The sequence below is a fragment of the Mus musculus genome, chromosome 19 (assembly GCF_000001635.26).
Source record: "Mus musculus strain C57BL/6J chromosome 19, GRCm38.p6 C57BL/6J".
NCBI lineage: Eukaryota > Metazoa > Chordata > Mammalia > Rodentia > Muridae > Mus > Mus musculus.
The window spans coordinates 55,378,775-55,398,738 of NC_000085.6; the positions used below are offsets into that span (position 1 = coordinate 55,378,775).

The window sequence follows — 19,964 nt, forward strand, 5'->3', positions numbered from 1 at the left end:
AATGCACAAGGCAGCTCTGATACCACAGCCTGTCTAAAGGTTTCCATTCCCTTTAATGCTGTAAAATACTTTTGCTTAGCTGGTTTGAGACTCTGATGGTGGGAATCTCCAAATGGGCAAAGAGGTTTGGTGTGTTCTAAGTATTGTACTAAGATCATGAAATGAGCTGACCTTGTTGCTTAGCATTTTGAAATACTGTTCTGTGTGAAGTCAGTAGAAGTGGGTAATCCATAGTAGCTGCAGCACGCCAAACAGGCTAGGCATATGCTTTTTGTGGTAAGAAAATAGCTGGTGAGTTCACAGATGAATGAGGCCACTCCTGAACTTTTAAGAGATAACAAATAGATGTCCTCACCACACACCAAAGACTCACGTCTCCAATTTGTCCTTCTTCCTGTAACAGCATTGTAGTTTTGTTTATCTGCTTATAGAGACCTATTGCAGCTGCTAAATTTTAAGACAGATGTTGTGGCAGGAAAAGAGTGTTGAAGAGGGAGACCTGAGCAGGCAGGGTGGGTGTCTCTGTCTTCTTTGTACAGAAGTATTCTATAGCTTTGTGTTGTTTTCCTGAGTCTAACCAGAGGCGATAGTTTAAGGACAGAAGAAACTCTCAGCTGAGCATCAGAACCTAGAGACTCTAGTCTCAGTTGAAGGAGAGTTACTGTTAAAATTCTATGATACTACATCATTTTCCTGAAACAAATATCTGTGTGGTGTGCATGTTTATTTATATTCCAGTAAGCCTTTTAAAACTGGGTTCTGCTAGATCCAGCATATCATTTGCTTAATTGCATCCAGAAAAGCAGTAAACTAAATTATATGCAATAAACCAAATTCTCTTTTATGTGCCACCCTTGGGAGAATTAAGAAAATAGCAAAAAAAAAAAAAAAAGAAAATTTTTTTTCCTGTGTTTTGTGCTTCAGATAAGGCACCCACTTGAGAAAGACTAGCCTTCTAAAACGACCTAAAACTCAGTAGTTGTTCCTGTCTACGGTTCCTTTAGATAACATGATTTTTAAGGTGTAAAGAGCCAAGTGAGACCAAGCATCATTACTTGTGGCCACCGTAGAAATCTTTTGGAAATCTTACTCTTGCCTCTTGTGTATGGGTTACAGGTAGTCCTTTGAAACTGTTGTACTTTTTCCAGATCACAGATGAGCGAGGAAGAACTTTTAAGTCCTAGATAGAATATAGAGGCCCAGGAAAGGATGCAAGCCTCCAGCCTCCACCAGACAGCAACCGTAACTAGTGAAGATGCAGTCAGGACCAATAACCAGATTCAAGTTTCACAACTAACTTTCAGAACCTCTCCGCTTCCCAAAATGTGTACATTTAGATAATTTATGAGTCGCTCACAGCCACGACCCTCTGGCTGTACAGGTGAGGGTAGGGCCTCAAAAGATACAATTTCATTGTCAAATGTTGACTCGTAGCACACTACCTTTAGTTACTGGAATTGGAAAATTTATTTCTTTTACCAGTGTCATTCTGACTGTCTGCTCCCCTTCTCCCCTTTGCCTCCCCTCCCTCACACATGTTACTTTTCCTTAGGCCATTATTTATAGAGGAATGGGAGACATTTGAATTACTGCTAGCTGGGGCCTGGCTCTGCAGTGGGTAGGAACATCACAGTGATGAAATATGGATGTGCTTGTCCAGGCACCCAGTGCAGAGCTGGCGGTAGGAAGAGTATCCTAGACGTAGACACTCTCAGAGCTCTAAACCGTGCAGTGCCTTTCACACCGAACACTCCCAGTCGCTCTTGTTTTAATAACAATCTATGAGTTTAAAAAATACAGCTATGTATTTTTTCAGGTTAGTGGTTTTATTCAAACAATATGACTAAGAATAAATCAATTCTAATCTACTTATGAAAGGAAATAGAACTTGAACACAAAGTAGAATTTTTTTCTACTACTGGTATTTAAAAAAAAACAAAAATAAAAAAACAAAAACAAAAAACAAAAACAAAAAAACCCCCCAAATTCTAATTTCCACTAAGCTTGTGGATTCTGGAATTTGAGTTGGTTTGAGTATCCCTGCCGGTAGGTTTCCATTAGGGGGCTCCCGAGGGTTTGAGATGGTCTTCCTTGATACCGTAATGCTTGGATGCAAGCGGTTGCTTTCTAACGCTCATCTTGCTTCTTTTTTTGTTTTGTTTTATAGAAAAGGTCACGGATCGCCTACAGTGACGAAGTACGGAATGAGCTCCTAGGGGATGCTGGGAATTCCTCCGAGAACCAGGTAGAATGCTAATGAGGAAGGCCCGGTGGGTGGCTGGAGGGTGGAGGAGGTCACTGGCACACTGGGCTCTCAAGCTGCTCCCTAACAGTATTAGCAGCTACTCATGTGGAAGCGATACTGTTTAATGCAAAGCTGAGTCTTAATCAACTTCAAAATGTTTCTCGGAGATCTTTCATTTAACCCTTTACCTTGTGATCGCTGTCTGCTATCTTTTAAAAAACTCTTTTCTTCTCTTTTCTTTATTATTTAGTACTTAAGAAATAACTTGAAACACGCTGTTTGCAGACAAAGCCAAGGTCTTCACCTCAAACACATGTAAGAGGAATAAAAAAGTACACAGTGCAGCTCTGATAGGAACGCTGCATAATTAAACCAACACTCACAGCAAAACAAATGAAAGTAAGCTTTCAAAATTCAACAGCACAGCCCCAACTCCTATTGTGTTGCTTCTTAAAAATACATTCACCGAAATGCAAATGCTAGCTCCAGTGTGGGACAGTGTGGATACCCAGGCCGAGGGCCTGCCCTGCTTCAGTCAGATGACCGGTAACAATAGTGGGGAGTGGGGGCGGGGATGGAGGTCAGTTCTGCTTGCACCTTAAGATCTGCATACAGAAAAAAAAGATACTTGATACAATTTCTTCTTAAAGGTTCTTATGGCTTGTATGTCGCTCCTCATTGGGCCGCACAGTCCTGCCATGAGTCTAATTAGCATCCTACTACTGTCTTTGAATTAATGCTGCAGACATCATTATGTCACACAGGTATGATAGATACGACTTTTAAAAACAGAGTTTTTAGATCCTTGGTGTAGAGCTGAGTTTAAAAGGTCTCGCACGACCCTGGGGACTGATGGGTGACAGAGGGCATCATAGGTGAGAAGTGAAGGGATTTACTGAGGCAGGCCTCCCAAGGTTTGCTTCTCTACCTCCACCTCTACCTTCTCTACGGACCACTCAGCGAGTAAAACAAGCTTGTGATTTGACAGGAAAACGCAGCTCATCTGCCTAACACGCCAAGCTTTGCAGGACAGTCTTCCCATTTCAAGGGGTTTCTATTCACTGCGCTAAATTCCGGACTGCGGGCATGTGAGCGCTGTGACTGGGAGAAGAGTCAGCAGGCCCTGATCTTTGTTTACCTCCCTCACTGTTTGGACAGCATCGGCCTGAGTTGAGACAGGGCTCAGATTTGACTTGTAGTTTCTAGTTTCCTGATGGCGTCCTGAGAACAGATCCAGGGGTTGGGGCAGAGCAGAAGTAAAGGTAGCACGGGGAGGGTTTTACTCACACTCCATTAAACAGTGCGAGTGTGGGAGGAAAGTGTTCTCTGCCCTTTAAAGTCGGTTTGAATGGCTCATGCCTGTTAGATGAATGAATCACAATTTTCTTTTCTATCTATTGTAAAAACAAAACTTTTTCTTATTTTTGCAAAACACAAAAACCCAACAACAGCAAAAGCTTATGTGTGGCCCCCATGTCCATTCTCTTGAAAGCTGTAGACTTTCCCTCATCTGAGACTGCTGACTCCTGGAGAAGGAACAGGAGGGAGGCGTTCCTGTCTAACCCAGGCTTCTGGGTTGTAATGATGTCGTTTTCTGACAGATCCTTTCTACAGCTTGTTCACTTCTCTTAATGGACATTTTATACACCCAAAATATTAGCTTTACGTATGTAGAAGTATGATTTTTGTGCCTAAAGAAAAATATTCCACTAAAATAGATTTGAGCTCACAGTTCCTGAATTTTTCGAATTATATTTCTGTCACTTTAAAGTGATTATGCAGAGACTTCCCCTGGACTTATATGAATCAAACTTACAAATTCTGAAAGTGCTTGGGGAACCTGAAGTTAGCTGTAAGGACCTGTCACTTCAATAAATACAGCACGGCAAATTACAGTCATGAGAATATGCAAACGGTAGATTATGACTCGTGAACTTTTCAGCCTAAAATTGGAATGAGGTGTGAAAGTTCAAACAGACCACGCTAAGCTCTCTGGATAATTTGTTACCATGCAGAGCAGAATTTCCATACCACGATGAAGTCATTAAATCCTGGGTTGAAGTCCTTTGTCATAACGTAGGGCTTTAAATGTCTCTTCCCAGAGCAAACTTCCAATGTGAGAATAACTTTATTCTCCTCAGTGTCGTTCTGACTCAGCAGTCAAGGCAGAGGGCCTCTCTTTACGGAGAGGGTTTAAAATGGGCTCTTCCTATCCAGTCTTATGTAGGTAAGAAGGTAGGTTCCGAGTGGACTGCCCATAACTCCTGTAAGAAAAGCTCTGCTATCCAGAGGGAAGGTTCTGTTCCTGCTGATTGTTCACGTGCCGGCTTCCCGGCCTTCCTGTCATGTGATTATGACAGACTTTTAATATACACAGACAGCTTGGCTGTAAGCAAAATTAGTCATAGTCACTTAACTTAAATTAGCATATATCTGTCAGTTAAATATACAGAGTGACTATAAGGGGAAAAACAAAATAAACAGTCAGTAGTTATAACTGCAAACATGTGAAGTGCTGACCTCATGCCCACCGCCTCATGCACTTCCTCCACACTGGCTTCCTGACGAAGGTTCGCACACATGTGAATACAGTAGCAATTAGCGTTCTCTCTGTGGTGTTTATGGTGAGTTCTCTTATACATCTACAACCAAACGTTGATGCATGTAGCTACAATCTTCTAGCTAGCTGTCAATAAGAGTAATTTTCTTTGGGGTTATATTTACATTTCTTCCATGATTAGAAATAACACTCTACAATTAAGGATTACTCAAGTGTATGTTTAATGTCCTCAGTACAACATACATCTAATTGCATTCTAGATCAACTTCTCTGCATAGTTTTTGGATTCATATCTATTTTATTTAATGAAATATAGCCCATCCTGGACTTAAAAAAGAAAAAGAGAAAAGAGAAAAAAAATAAGGAAAGAAAACAAAGGGGTGGTGGGTCAGATTTTCCTGTGCACTTTAAGTGCTGAGGTCCCTAGCTTCTGAAGGAAGGTCCACGTCCTTTTCATTCGTGCTCCAGTGTGCAGGGTTGGACTGTTGGACGCAGTGGTGCAGTATTTAGTTAGAGTGGAATGCTTAGCTTGATTTCCTTTCATGAGCACCATTCTCAAAACAGACAAAACACAGATTATAGAATAAAACCGTAGAGGCTTTCAAAGTGGAGTTTGGCAATGGGGACAAGTAAAATATCCGAAGTTCTTGTTTTGGATACTAATAGACTCTCAGTTGCCATATGCAAAATTATATTGATCCAATGACTTTGAGAAAATCCTACATAGAAGATTAGAAAAACATATAAAGGGTAGAATGGTTTCTACCACGAGGAAGTTTTTGTAGGAAAGCAATGTGTAACAGATAATGATTGCTTAATTTTTTAATGCAAGGTTCTCTTAAGTTCCGATTTGGGCTTGCTGTGCGTAAAGTGTGTCAAACTTCAGCTACAGGCCAGGGGGTGAAGTCGGTCAATTTAATTCCGCAAGATCTGAAGAAGGTCGGTATCATTTCATATAGCCCCGGCAGAGCAGATCATTACCAGGCACAAATCTGCTCGTTCGTGCTGGGGGTTTCTAGCAAAATAAATAGACTGTCATCATAAGTTCAGAAAATTGTGTGTTCGACCCACGATAATGTGTAAAGGGCGTTTAATAGAGTTCAGCATTTATTCGTTATCTGTATGCGGACAGAGACGGCAGTGGCGTTATCAGCTTTAAAAAAAAAATTTCGGGAGTTCTGGGAGTCACGTGACGCACCTCACACACATACACAGAGAGGCGCTCATGCACACCCACCCTCCCGTGCTCCACAGTGCAGTTTTGATTTTTAGTCACAGCAGAAGGCTTAACCACAAGAGATTCCACTGGTTCAAACCAGCGTAAACCAGATTTTTTTTTCAGCCCACAAAGGAACAGATTACCTCTTGTATCAAATTCTGCATTCCGGGTAGGGTTGTGGGGAGAAATCTTTGTTTCAAAAAAGATGCGGATTATCATAAGCCAACATGATGGTTTTGCACACTTTCATGGCGCCTATGATGGAGCTAGCAACTGGATAAGATGTTCAAATCACTACTTTTAGTGGAGTCTAAGCATTGTTAATTTCTAAAAAGCAACCATCTTTATTTACTTCAATTCTTAACTCTTTGCCTAAACACCAACCTCCTTACCCCCCGGAAAAAGAGAGAGAGAGAGAAGAGAAAGAAAGTTAAGGGGAAAAAAAGATGAAGATTAGAAACCTCCCGTTACCTAGCTTAGCTCCGGATCCGGCGTGGGGCTTGAATGCAGCCATGCAGCACAAACAAGATAGAACGTTTTTTTTGTTTGGAACCCATTGAAAAAGCAAATGGGTAGCATTTTTAAACACTCTTGCTTACGGTAGGGTGTCATGCCCCAATGGACTCCATTGCTGACAAGTAGTTTTAAACTTTGGCCCTTTAAGTATCATAGTCAACTGAAGAATGGTGCCCAGAAAGAAAAGAGCTTTGCGATCAATTCCCACATCGTGACTCTCTGAGATTTACTGTTTGCGGTTTTCTGCCATCCTGTTCAAATGGCAAAGAGAAAGACTCCAATGTGTAACAGGCTAGGTATACTAGTTTAAATTTTAACTTCATCTAGAGAACAATTTTGTCGCTTTCCACGTGAAAAGATGAGGCGCTACACAGGGTGGTTGTAGGGAAGGGAACAGTTATATTTAAAACCAATAGCTTGGTTTAGCTGTGAACATTTGACATTTAAACTTTTGTTAAGTGCAGACTAGCCATTATACAATAATTTCTAAACCCTTTCTGTAAAGGTTTTATGACAATTTAAATTTCCTTTTATGTTTGAAGTGCTTTCCTATAATAAATGAAATAACAGGATAATCTGAAACGCACACGTGTCCACCTTAAACTTGAGACTAACACTTTAGGTGTTGAGGTTCCCGGCTGCAGTAAACACGGTAGATACTCTTAGAGAGAATTATGGCGGACCTTCATAACACTTTTCTCCAAATCAATTCCTTAATTTACTGGCCTGCATGTCATGTGTTGTAACAGATGTTACACTTGGATGTTTAAAGATTATCAGCTGTAGTTCTAAATGACTGAGGATGCAAATCCTAAACCTAGAATGTGGCTTATGGTCTTGTGGCACAGGCTTCTTTTCTGAGCACTGTGAAGCCGTGGTGGTCATTTTAACAATGCAGTAAGTTTGTGGTTTAGAATGATGTCAAACACGTACCCAGAGTAGGGCACATTTATGATTTCATGGATTCCTGGTGCCTAGGAACTTGCTATATCTGTTATAGCTATGGACATAGAAAAGGTGGGGATTAAAATGTTGCCATAGGAGAACTCACTAACAGCCAAAAGAGTGGGTTTTTATTTAAATTTAGTGAAAACAGACCATAGAACAAACACAGTCAGAGGACTCCTTTCTTTGATATGCCCTAGTTTGTAAGCTGAAGATAACTAGGAAATGAAGAAACAAAAAGTCAAATAAAAGCATACTCAGTAAGTAATGTTTGATTACAGAAAAAACACAAATCTTGACACTAACTGTTGAGATAGGTACTTTATATGTGCTTTTGTTAATTCTTAGCTGCAATGCTATCCCACTGTAGTCTGAGCATTAGAATGTGTGCAGTATGGCACTAAGCCAGAACAGAATAGTAGGTTATTTTTGTTGTTGTCTTAAATACTTAACTGGAGGCAGAGTGTGAGCTACTGATCATTTTCATTTGTTGGTAAAATCAGGAATCAGTTGTCAAGGCTCTGAATAGAGAAGCATCCTGAAGTCTTGTATCTACAAGTGCTCTCTAATGGTGCGTTCTTAGAGGAGAGACGCACTAAACTTGTTTTCTTTTTTTATAATATAGACTTCTATCAAGTCGGCCCCTTTATTTCATGATGGTTCTTAGATGTACTTTAAAAGAGAATTTCACACTATTCTCTTTGTTTAATGTGACAGTGTGAGAAAGTGATCTTTATTTGTTCAAAAACCTCTGCATGTAGTCTATGCTTAGCTTCTTTTAATGTGTTTGTCTGTGATTTTTAAATGCTAAACATGTAAACAGATGAATTGTCAATGTTAATTCTGTATCCTGTCACACAACTGATCTTTCTCTCCTGCCATTTCTCCCCTTTTTATCTTCTTTTTGTGTGTGTGCATTCATGGTGCAGTTGATAAAATTACGTGAAGAGGTGAGTATTTCTTGCCTTGCTTTTTTTTTTTTTCTTCCTTAGTTCTGCTATTTCTTGTAAATTTTATTTTCTAAGTCTGAAGGGTTTTGTGTTCCTTTTTTTTCAGGGAAATGTACACTTGACAAAACTATTGACTTTATGACTTCAGAAGTCTTCTCCCCTGACCGTCTTCTCAGAAGTGTTCCTAGTTGTTGTGGGGGCACTGTTTCTTGTTGACACTGAGAGGCAGTTAATCTTTTTAAAGCCAAAAAGCGGAGGAATAACCCAGGCGTACCCTAAAACTGTACAGAGCTGTGCTGTTCTGTGGTCTTTTAGCTTCACGTTTCTTTTATTTGTGTTGGCTTCTCAGTGAGGTTAGTATGACATCATTTTTTTTTCCTGATCCTGATTTATTTTACTGAAAACTCCCTCCACCTGCTAGATCCCAGGGATCCCTAGAAAAACAGCACAGGGACACACACACACACACACACACACACACACACACACACACACACACACACACTGTAAATGCCCTTGCTCTGGTACAAGAACACCCTAGGACAGCCAAGCTTGCCTCACTGTTAAGCATTTTCCTTTTTGTAGAAAACAGCCCCCAGATGCCCCCAGATGCGTTCTTCTTTCCTGAGTCAGTCAGGTCCACTGCGTTGCTCCAGAGTCTTCTGTGGCCTGATCAGTCCCTGCACAGCGCCATTGACGGGGGCCAGATGACTCTGTTGTTGTTTTCCACAAAGTCCAAACACACCAAAATGCTTTGATTCACCTTTTCAGAGATAATTACATCGTATTCAGTAACATCGAGTTTGGTTTTCTCACAAGGACACCAAGTCTCAGACTATATTGCTGTTAAAACAGTCCTCTTGCTCACAGCAGCCTCAGTCATTTGAATTACTTCTGCAGTGGGTTGAGCCTATTAACTATAGCTTTCCTGGATAGTCTTTATGGCGGACAGCTGTTCTGTTGAGTGTTTGGAGGTGTTGATCCTGAGACTTGTGAACAGGGGTTTGAACAACTGTCATGCTGGAGTGACAATTTAGCTCAGCAAAAGTGATAATGGCACATAAGCTGAGGAAAGAGAGCACGCCAATAGCCTCTGATATTTTTGTTTTTTGTTTTTTTTTTCTTTTCCAAAAGTATATGTATATATGTGTATACTAAATGAGTGTAATTAGTTATAGTATTGATTACTCTCTGAATGAGTGAAGGCATAAACATTACTGTCCCTGGGAGGTCTGTGTGTCTCTTCTGTGTATTTAGAGATCCTCACCCTTTGCTGATGAACTTGAATGTCGAGATGTTGATGAAAGGAACACTAGCGTTGAATGCACTTATGCACACATATGTGCACACACACTCATACACACATACACACTGCATGCAAAGAAGCTCCACAAGGCTCTTGTCCATGAATTGGCAGGGATTTGATGGATAAAATTCCTGTGTGTTATAATAACCATGGTAATTTTTGGTCCAGTTGTTCTGCTGTGATGCAGGATCTGAGGAATTCTTCATACAGAAAGCTAAAAATCATATCTCCCATATCCTGTGTTATATATTATTGCTTGGTTATTTCTCTTATTTTCCTTTGTCAGCAGTTGTACCAATTTCAGTGCCGTAGTTGATGTTTCTGAGGCTGTACTGTGATAGAATTATTGGTGGTAGAATGATAATTTCAGGAATTGTATTGTCCGTGTCTTTGATTTGGGTGTAACACTAATATTTATGGATTTGGTGATGCAACCGAGCTTGCAAGCAGATGGCTCCGAAGGACTCTTCTCCCAGTCAGGGTCTGTTCGTACTCATACGGTGAATGGTACCTCAATTTTTCACTTGCACTTCTTTTAAAAAGACAAGAACCTATCTATTCAAGGACACAGTGTTTGTTGTATTTGGAAATTCACTGTGCCCGTCCTTCCTCGGAATGCTCTCTTCAGGGTATGTTAGAGGCAGGGCTGTAGCGCAGAGGGAGCTGTGCCGAGCTGTTGGAATCCTGCAGCCCGTCTTTCTACTTTGCCCAGCTCCTCACACAAGCTGAGCCCCGTCAGAAGCTCCTGTGCAGCTTCACTCACCTCCTTTGAAGAGGGCCAAGAAGAGGGTGAGAGAAGGAGTTTGGGATGGAGAGTGGGGCAGTCTGAAAGCCTGTGCGCCTCTGTCGTGGATCGCCTTTCATTTAAAGGACAGCACGCACAGCTGAGGGACAATGTAAACAGCGCAGCTGTTCCGAGAACTTGATTTTAGTTTGACTTTAGTGAAGAAGTTTCAAAATGTGAAGGGAAGCCCTGCTGGGAAGCTGCCCCTAAGCTGATCATCCTCTTGGGTGTATATTTCCTCTGAAAAAATGAAGCGGTTGCTTCCACTGCTTAGTGCAGAGTGTGCAGGGTTTCATGCCCATTGTGACATTTTGTTTCCCTGTTTAGCTCTAGAATTCCCCCAAATTGTTTCTTATTTAAATACTTTATTCTTCACATGTGTAGCATGCTTTTATTTTTGCCATCATACTATTAACATAGAGGAAGATCCACATCCAATAAGGTGTGTGATTTTTTTTTTTAAATCTCTATTAAGCTAAATATCTTCTTTGAATTTATGATTTCATACAACGTGAAAACAAGCCCAAAATTGTCTTCGTCTGGATTAAAATGTAGAGTTACCCTTGCCTTCTCAGATCGGGTTGATATGTTTTAGAGAATTACCAGTTTGTCGTCCTTTGTTTAGGTAGAAAACAGTATTCGGAGGAGAGAAAAGCAGTCTTCACTCCCGGAACTTGCATGGAAGGAGAATCAGAATTAAAGGCACAGTTTTTGGGAAGCTGTGGTAGGATTGAGTTTCATTTAGAGGTCGTCACGGCGAGCACAGAGAGAAGCACTGCCCTGCTCCCTCGCTTGCAGCCTCCATAACTGCTTTTCTCGTGACACAAGAAGCTCTCTTTACTTCCTTCCTCCGTTTTATTTATTTCATTTATTTTCCAGAAGGAGGGGCAATATTTCTCTTAATTTCTGCAATGTATATTAGACATCTCTATTAATTATTGTAGGCTGCTCTTGCCGCTTCCTGACCTTCACATCAGGTCCTTTCTCTCTGTTCTAAAAGCATTGTTTTAATGATTCTCCCCCCCCACCCTTCCCCCCCAAAATTTTTCAAGGAAAGCTTTGATGTGGCTTTAGCTGCCTCTAACGTCTGGCCGCATCTCAGATGTGTCACCTATGCCGGGAGGGAATAAGGAAATCACGTTTTGAATGATAATGATAACATCCTAATCACTTCCTTTCTTTGAAGATGGAAGCGAGGTATTCTGCCAGCCTCCCTGGCTGCGGAGCTCGCAGGCACTGGTCTAGGTGTATTAGCTTAAGTGTGCATGTCAATACAGCTTGCATCTCCAAGATCCGTGGGGGCTCATTAGAGCAAGGTAGATCATTTCACTCGGCAGCCACTCAGATAGCGCATGTGGCACCTCCTTTTTTATTATCATCGGAAAGCATTGCTTCAATTTTAAGTGACATCTGTCAACAACACAAAGTTGTAGAGTTGTATTTGCATGCTTCCTTTCTCTTTGACCAACATTGATTTGAGGGCAAAAGATAGTAATTTATACAAATACATAAGCAGCCCCACCTCCACGTGTACAGGCACACATGGTCGTAGATTTTAAAGTATCTCAACATCTGCACGTGTGCCACATGCACATGCCATTCATACATAGACATGGCTCGCCTATGAATATATTTTGGTAACCTGAGTAGATCTATTGTGGGATTAAAAACACTTATAGGGTCTCAGTGTAGAAACGAAAGTTTGGAATATTAGAGGAGTTCTCTGATTTGCCCATTAGATGTAATTAAAAGATCTGTATATAATTTTATTTCTAAGAGTTTATTCTGATTTTAGTTCGTAGTCCAAAACACTGTGTGCTAGTATGTTTGGAGATGAATTGGCAGTTGTGCACCTCCGTGTAAATCCCATGTGTTCCCTGTGCCTTGCTGGTTGTCCTGTGTCGTCTTTGAGCTAACAGTGCTGTTTAATATTCTGTCTCAGTAGCACTGTTGTTCTATGTGTCATTTTGCTACACATCCAAAATAAGAAACATTCTCTTAAATATAAAAAGTTCCTGTTTAGAAATTATGATCTGTAGAAATCAAAGGACCAAGTGAGTGTCGGAAATGACTGCATTTTATAAAACTTAACACAGAGAAGGATCACGGCACTGTGCGTGTGTCTCCTCTGTGTTAAAATAGGAAAGAGCCAGTTGGCTCTGGTCTTCATGCATTTCTCAGTGTTGTGGAGTGAGGTTTGTTGTGTCTACTCACAACATGGGGCCCCTTAAAAAAAAAAAGAATCAACGAAAACCAACCAACCAACCAACAAACAAAAAAACCAAATAAGTGGACGGTCCATCCATGTTTGATTGGAAATCTGTCTATTGTTGTGTTTCCTCTGATGAACTGTCTGCTAAAATTTAACTATAATGGGTTGTAGACACCCTCTACACCCTAATGTTAAGACATACAAAGGCATTATATTTTAAAAAGGCAAAAAAGAACATTGTAGCCATCCTCCTGACTCCCCCTTCCTTTCAGAGGGCACATCTGCTGGATAACACGGAGAGGCTGGAAAGGTCGTCTCGGAGACTAGAGGCTGGGTACCAGATAGCAGTGGAGACTGGTAAGAATTCTGAAAGTGAGCAAATTGTCTTGCTTATGCACAGCAGTCTTCACAACACATGACATTTCAGCAGAACTTCAAAGGAGCAGCGGAGACAGCAGCCCGAGATGTGGTTTACATATTGGGGAGACAATTGGGAGCTTATTTGCGCTTATCTTTTTTCAAGTTAAAAGGCATGACATCTACTGAAAACCTTCCTGAGGTTTGAAAGTCTACATCTGAAAGCAGACTGGATACTTTGTCTAAATTCTACATTTGTCTTAATGTGCAGTTACACGTTGTCAGTTTACCCACCCGCAATGATGGAGAGTCTCCCCTGTTTATGGCTTAGGTTTTAGTCACATGTGTAAAAATTAACATTTAATCGTTCTAAATGATAGGAGCTGAGGACAAAGATGTTAACAACACCTAATTTACTTTGCTTGTTTTTCTCAGTGTTGGAAATGGTCCCTTTAATGACTCTATTTTATAAAAGCTACAAACAGAACCTCTGACCACATATGAAAATATCTATAGAACAACAAAGTTAATATTCATGATTATATACTATTCAAACTTTTGGCTTGAACTTGCAGTAGTCATATTGCAAAGAAGACCATCCTAGTTTTTCTAAGGCTAGTCTATTCAAAATAGACAGTTTGTGTGTGTGTGTGTGTGTGTGTGTGTGTGTGTGTGTGAGAGAGAGAGAGAGAGAGAGAGAGAGAGATTATCTCATGCAGTGAGTGTTTTTAAACAACAAGCATCATTAATACTTTGGTTTTTATGAGTTCCTTATTTTTCAACTACATTTTTTTTGTTTTCTAAACTATAGATTATAAGTAATGTCTATTGTATATTTTAAATTGTTTTTGTCCAGTGTATAAACTACAAAAGTATGTGATTAGCAGAATTTTCCTGCAAAACAATTCAATTGAATGTTACCAAAACTTCCACTGTCTGAAGAGTGAGTATAATGGAAGTACTTGCAGGCACTGTCTTTGAATGACCAGTGTGCTTGCTCTGGATCATGGCTACCCTGGATCAGTTGGTTTATGGGCTACATTCTATAGAACTTAGGAAGGAGACTGTACGTTTATGAATGCTAAGGACGCTGAAGAAGACCACCATGATCCCATCTTTTACCAGTGTGCACTGCTGCTTTCCTCAAGTTACTGACAGGCCAGCTCTCTGCCCTGATTGGCCCCTTTGGTTTGGAGCTCACCCTTAGAGCAGACTCTTGGGAGGCCCATGAACAGTGGAAGGAGCCACCTTCCAAGTCTCGTATTTCTCTGACACTGAGAGAATCATTTCACTACCCAAGCCTCTTCATTCTTCAGTAAAATAGAAATAAATCACACATTTCAGAATTCTTAAGGATAATAGCGTAGTTATGTTAAAGTATTTAATATGCTATAAAATACATGTAGAAATGTGTGTGTTGTTATTGTGTGGCCATTTGATAATACAGGATTATCTTATAAAAAATGATTTTGTTGTTGTTGTTGTTGTGTGTTTAAAGGACTAGAATGGGTGTGCACTCTTTGGGCAGTTCTTACTATCTGTTACTGAACTTTACATTGACTAAAGAAGGGCCTTGTCCAGCATCCATTGATGAACCTCCGTGGGCGTGGCTTGGGCTTGAACGTGTAGATTGTCTTACTGTGTCAGTGTCCTCTTTGGTGGCTATCTCAGCCTCTCACTTCACTATCCATGTGTCTCTTTCCCCAAAGGGAAGGGTCATCAAAGGATATGGCCGTATGAGAAGACTGTGCATCGACCATGGTTGTATGGGAGCTGATAGTTCTTTCTTCTGATGTACAAGGAGCACGTGCTGAGAATACAATGGTGGGCTATAAAATTAAACCTGGAGTTAGCTCCGCACTTAGAAGGGTTTTGAAAATGTTACAACATAATAGAATATAAAGGCTTCCCATAATGCATATTTTATCAATTTAAGGATGGCATTTTGCTGGGTGTGGTGATGCACGCCTTTAATCCCGGCACTTGGGAGGCAGAGGCAGGTGGGTTTCTGAGTTCGAGGCCAGCCTGGTCTACAAAGTGAGTTCCAGGACAGCCAGAGCTACACAGAGAAACCCTGTCTCGAACAAAAAGGAAAAAAAAAATGGCATTTTGTCTAAAATGACAGTTTTGTATTATAAGGTCAGACAAACACGGACAGTTTAATGATGTCATAGTAGTAGTAGGCACAAGTTTGATATATTTCTTTACTTGAAAATAGTGAACATAACAACCCTGTTTGGGGTTTTGGACATATTTTTCATTGTTTTTTATTTTATGTGTGTGAGCATGTTCCCTGAATGTGTGTCTGCACTCACTGAGTTCATGCTGGTCTGGAAGCCAGGAGAGAGCACTGAATTTCCTAGAACCAGAGTTACAGGTGGTTTCTGGGAAATGAACCCATGTCCTCTGGAAGAGCAGCAGTGCTCAAAACTGCCAAGCCATTGCTCTCGCCCTCTCTGGAATACTTTTGGCCTTTTATTTGAGCACAGTAACCTAGGGACTGTTGTCCAATGTTGTGAATGAGTTGGAGAGAGAAGATCGACTATTGGTACTTTCATTGGTTAGTTGTGCAGCCCCGAGGTCCCCAATCTATGTGCGTTCTCATACTTGCCAGATGGACACTTGACACTGGACTCTTTTTATTTCATAAGATGTTAGGAAGGAAAATAAGATCCCTTCTATCTAAGTGCACAGAAACAAGATAGCGCTATAAAATATTTATCATTTTAACAGGTGGCCATCAGTTAAAAAAAAAGTTAATGTTCAAGGTAATTGGCAAAAGTTTTACCAGAAAATTTAACTTTTCTGTTTAATAATTTGATGGTGATAATTGACAAGACCCTAAAAAGAATACTATCTAGGACAGGGTGCCTAGATTAGGGTATATGTTGCATTACTACTCTCTAGTTGCTTCCAAACAAATGATGACATTCGTCTTTAAAAGTTCCTGCATCCCTGTTGGCCTCCTCATGAATATTGTCTCTTCTCGGGCAGTCCCTGAGCAGGGGGCGCCTGCGCAGAGTGTATGATTACTTTATCATTTACGTTGATGTGCATTGAGTCTAATGGCCATCAGGCTACTTCCCTGGGTGCCTTTCTCTTGGCAATAACTGACCAAGTTTCCCGTTAGTTGAATGTGATAAAGAAGGGACAAGCCAAGTTGACTTTGATAATTTGTAACAGAGAGAGCTGATGCTCTGTTGGTAAAGTGCTTGTCTTGCAAGCAAAGGGCCTCAGTTCCCTTTGTTTTGTTTTGTTTTTTTTCAAACTTTTTTCAACTTTTTTTTTTTTTCAAACAGTGTCTTGCTTTATAGCTCAGTATGTTAGCTACTTTACCGTTAACATAATAAAAGTAGCGCAAAGGCGTGGGAACAGGAAGCTGGCTGGTCAAAATACACAGGAGGGCCTCAGTTCAAAACCCTTAACCTGTGTTAAAACAAAACAAAACAAAACAAATCAAAACAAAACAAAACAAAACAAAAATGGTATAATGGCATATACTTTTAGTCCAGTGTTTGAGTGGTGGAGAGTGGCGGATCTCTGGGGCTTGCTGGTCTGCCAGCTTAGCTTACTGACTAGCCTGTCAGAGAACTTGTCTCAAACAAACAAACAAACAAACAAACAAAAAGTAGATGGTATGGTGTAGAACAACATCCACGGTTATCTTCTGGCCTCCTCATGCACGCGCACACATGCACACTCCAGCTGATACTCGGTCATTCCAACGTAAGACTTGATAGCAAGGAAGACAGTTGCATACACATTTATAAGCGACTTTGAAAGTAGTCATCAAGGACTAGATACAATGCTGGTCGCATGCAGCATTGGATTGATACAGTTTGGTGTGACCTCTGAGTTATCTTCTAGAATATTCGAGAGAAGAGTGACTCTCTCTTTTCCAGTTACTACTAGGTATGATTTCTAGCTGTGGTGATAGCCATTTTGTTGATGGTCAGGATTTAAATGCTGGTTCATCTGCCTTTTACTCTTAGGTTGTTACTCTTTCCTCCTTTCAGATGAACATTCCACAATCACAATCAGCATAGAAGGAAAGCGGCTGAGAGAAAGCTGTAGGATGACAGAAATGCTGTCCTCACCTTCAGACAAGTTGTTTAAGACCCGATGACTGTCCCTCCTGTTCCCCACATGGGCCCAGGCCACCTTCAGAGCTTCCTGGAGCTGCTGGTTTCAGGCCCTGATTGGCTTAAGTCTTAGATCATGATGTAAGCTATTTGCAGACTTTGCCCTAGCCCAGCTCGAAGCACCCCAAGCCCCATGGGTTGGCTTCTTCTCTGTAGTTACCAAGACTGCCTCGGCTTCCCTTGTGCTCACTTGTATCACTTCACTGCAGCCAGGAGGCAGGGAAGCAGCAGCCACTGATCTCTTGAGAAGGAACTGCACATCTTTGGCCTTTGCCTGAGAGTAAAGTACTCTAAACCTTCATACAGGGCTGTATGTGGGCTAGGGACAAAGCCTATGAGAAATGGCACAGTGCCTGCTAAATATGAGACATACACCACATGACACTTCATTATTCAGTATTCTAAGTTTTTCCATCCCATTCACTTATTTTTGTAGCCAAGAAAAGAAGTTACAGAGAGGCAAGACCATTTTCCCACATTTATGAAACAAGGTACAGTAAGCCAGATTATTTGGTTCCACACTGAGATATGAATGATTTCACTGGTGCATATTTTTTTCAGTGTAATTTGTTGAGGTCAAAATATGTCATGTTCTCACATCTATTAATTTCCTTTCCCTATAATTTATTTTACAATTATCCATTGAAACTGTGTGTCATGTATTAAGGATATAGTAGTGAAAAAGAGAGGCAAGGCACTTATTTTCAGGCAGTTCATGAGTAAGAGGAAAGGTAAAGTGAAACTAGACATTTTAAAACTTGGCAAGTAGATGTAGTGGGCAGTCTCACATAGTAACAGGTGAGGTAAGCTATGACGACTGACAGGCTCAATGCTCTAGCAGACAGTGGTGACTGACTGATGCGGGCCGCAGTGTGGGCAGAGGGTGCTTCTCGAAAGTGGCCTCCTGTGCATACTGAGTGTCAAGTGGTCCAGAGATGCTGTCTCTGAGACAGCCTGGGTGTACGGCTCCAGAAGGAAGTGGCAGTGAGCATGAGCATCCTTAAATGCGCTGTTTAGGAGTGAGCCGACGGTTGGAAGTAAACAGACGCAGCCCACAGGCCCAGCAGAGTCTGAGAGGTGTGGACTATGGCGGGGTATGGGAATGGGAGGCCTCTGGATCTTACTCTGGGTAAAGGTCTTCAGAGGGCCATGGCAGGCAAGTGGCCTCTCCTGAGGAGTGAAGGACAGGGATGTAGGAACGCAGGGTCACAGAAGGAAGCCAAAGAGAGATCAGGAATCTTACTGGTCAACATTTAATATTTTCTGGAGCTAGGCAAAACTTCATAGACTCTCATGCATATGTGTCTTTAACAAAATGTATTTACAAAACAGTTGGCAGGTCTCCAGCTGGAGAGATTCTCAGTGGTTAGAACACTCAGTGTTAGAACACTGGTTTCTTCCTCAGCGGTCCTGGGTTTGGTGCCTGGCCACTCATATGCTGGCTCTCAGTCATCTGTAACTCCAGTTTCAGGGGATATGATACCCTCTTCTAACCTCCATGGGCACCAGTCATACACATGATGCACATACATTCATGCACACACCTAAAATACATGCATGAAAGAATGGGGCAGATAGCAATGAATAGTTAACACACACAATGCCCATGGCATGATACATGCCCCAGACTGTGTTCATCTCATTTGTGGCAGCATTGGATGGGAGGCACTCTTACATGGAAGCTGTGTATTTTATCACCTGTAAGAACACTGTTCAGAAAGTGGAATTCATCCAGTAACCCCGAGTCCTCCATGCTGTCCCAGTCAAACATGCTTCCCTCTGTTCACCACAGCTTTCCTGACTTCCCGTAATGAAAAGCACTCAGCTGACTTAGGATAGAAGTTCCCTAATGCATCGGGGACGTGAAATGATCGACTTTGTAAGGATACATCTACCCAGTGCTGTACATTGGAAACTCGGTTCCATAAAAGAAAGAGTTCGTCTACCCAAAGTTTGTTACTGAGTTGGCCCAGTAGATTTGTCCTACTTCAGATTGAGCCTTTCCTTGGTACCCTGATTCTCTTCTATGAAGAGTGCCTCCTTTGAAAAAGGAAACTCAGCTGAGCCTTGTGGTGGTGCACGCCTTTAATCCCAGCACTCAGGAAGCAGAGTCAGATGAACCTCTATGAGTTCAAGGCCAGGCTGGTCTACAGAGCAAGTTCCAGGACATCCAGGGATACACAGAGAAACAAGAAAGAAGGAATGAAAGACAGACAGACAGGGGAAGAGAGGAAGACCAAGGCCTTTGTACATTTACTGTCTTTATCTGGCTTTAAGTATCAGGCCTTCTCCAAAACCTACTTCTACTGGCCTGATTCATGTGATGGTGTTCACATTATTTTTGCTCTTATAGCTGCAACACTTAAATTCATTTATCCTGATAGACTTGGCCGTATATGGAAACACATGGGGTATTTTTCCCTTCTGGAAAGCCGTTCTTAGATTATAGCATTTTAATGAGAATGGGGTAATTTATCTATACTGTAGTTTTTAAAATGTGAGTTTCTTACCTATCTCTTTTTAAAGATATTTCACAGAAGCAGCAGGCAGTATCGTTATCACACACATCTTTAAATAAAACAGTGGGTCGCAGCTTTAGAGTGCTACTGTTTCAGGGTAGAGTCAAGTAAGAGGAAGATAGGTACTGGGGATCTATGTGGCTTGTGGTTTGCGGGGTCGGCGGTTGTTTGGGGCTCCCCCCCCCCCTTTGGTCTCCTTCTTTGCCACC

At 41.3% G+C, this 19,964-nt stretch overlaps 1 protein-coding gene across 18 annotated transcripts in view; it reads left to right on the forward strand.

Moving 5' to 3' along the window:
- Vti1a (vesicle transport through interaction with t-SNAREs 1A) overlaps positions 1-19,964 on the forward strand; it is a 311,432-nt gene that overhangs the window by 62,745 nt on the left and 228,723 nt on the right. For 9 of the 18 annotated variants that reach the window (XM_017318251.2, XM_006527192.4, XM_006527191.3 and 6 more), the window contains exons 4-6: positions 2,168-2,245; positions 8,415-8,435; positions 13,010-13,094. In XM_017318251.2, the coding sequence (XP_017173740.1) occupies positions 2,168-2,245; positions 8,415-8,435; positions 13,010-13,094 (184 nt within the window). The remainder of the gene's footprint in view (positions 1-2,167; positions 2,246-8,414; positions 8,436-13,009; positions 13,095-19,964) is intronic. The other 9 variants (XM_030250990.1, XM_006527185.4, XM_030250991.1 and 6 more) reach the window with 3 other exon arrangements.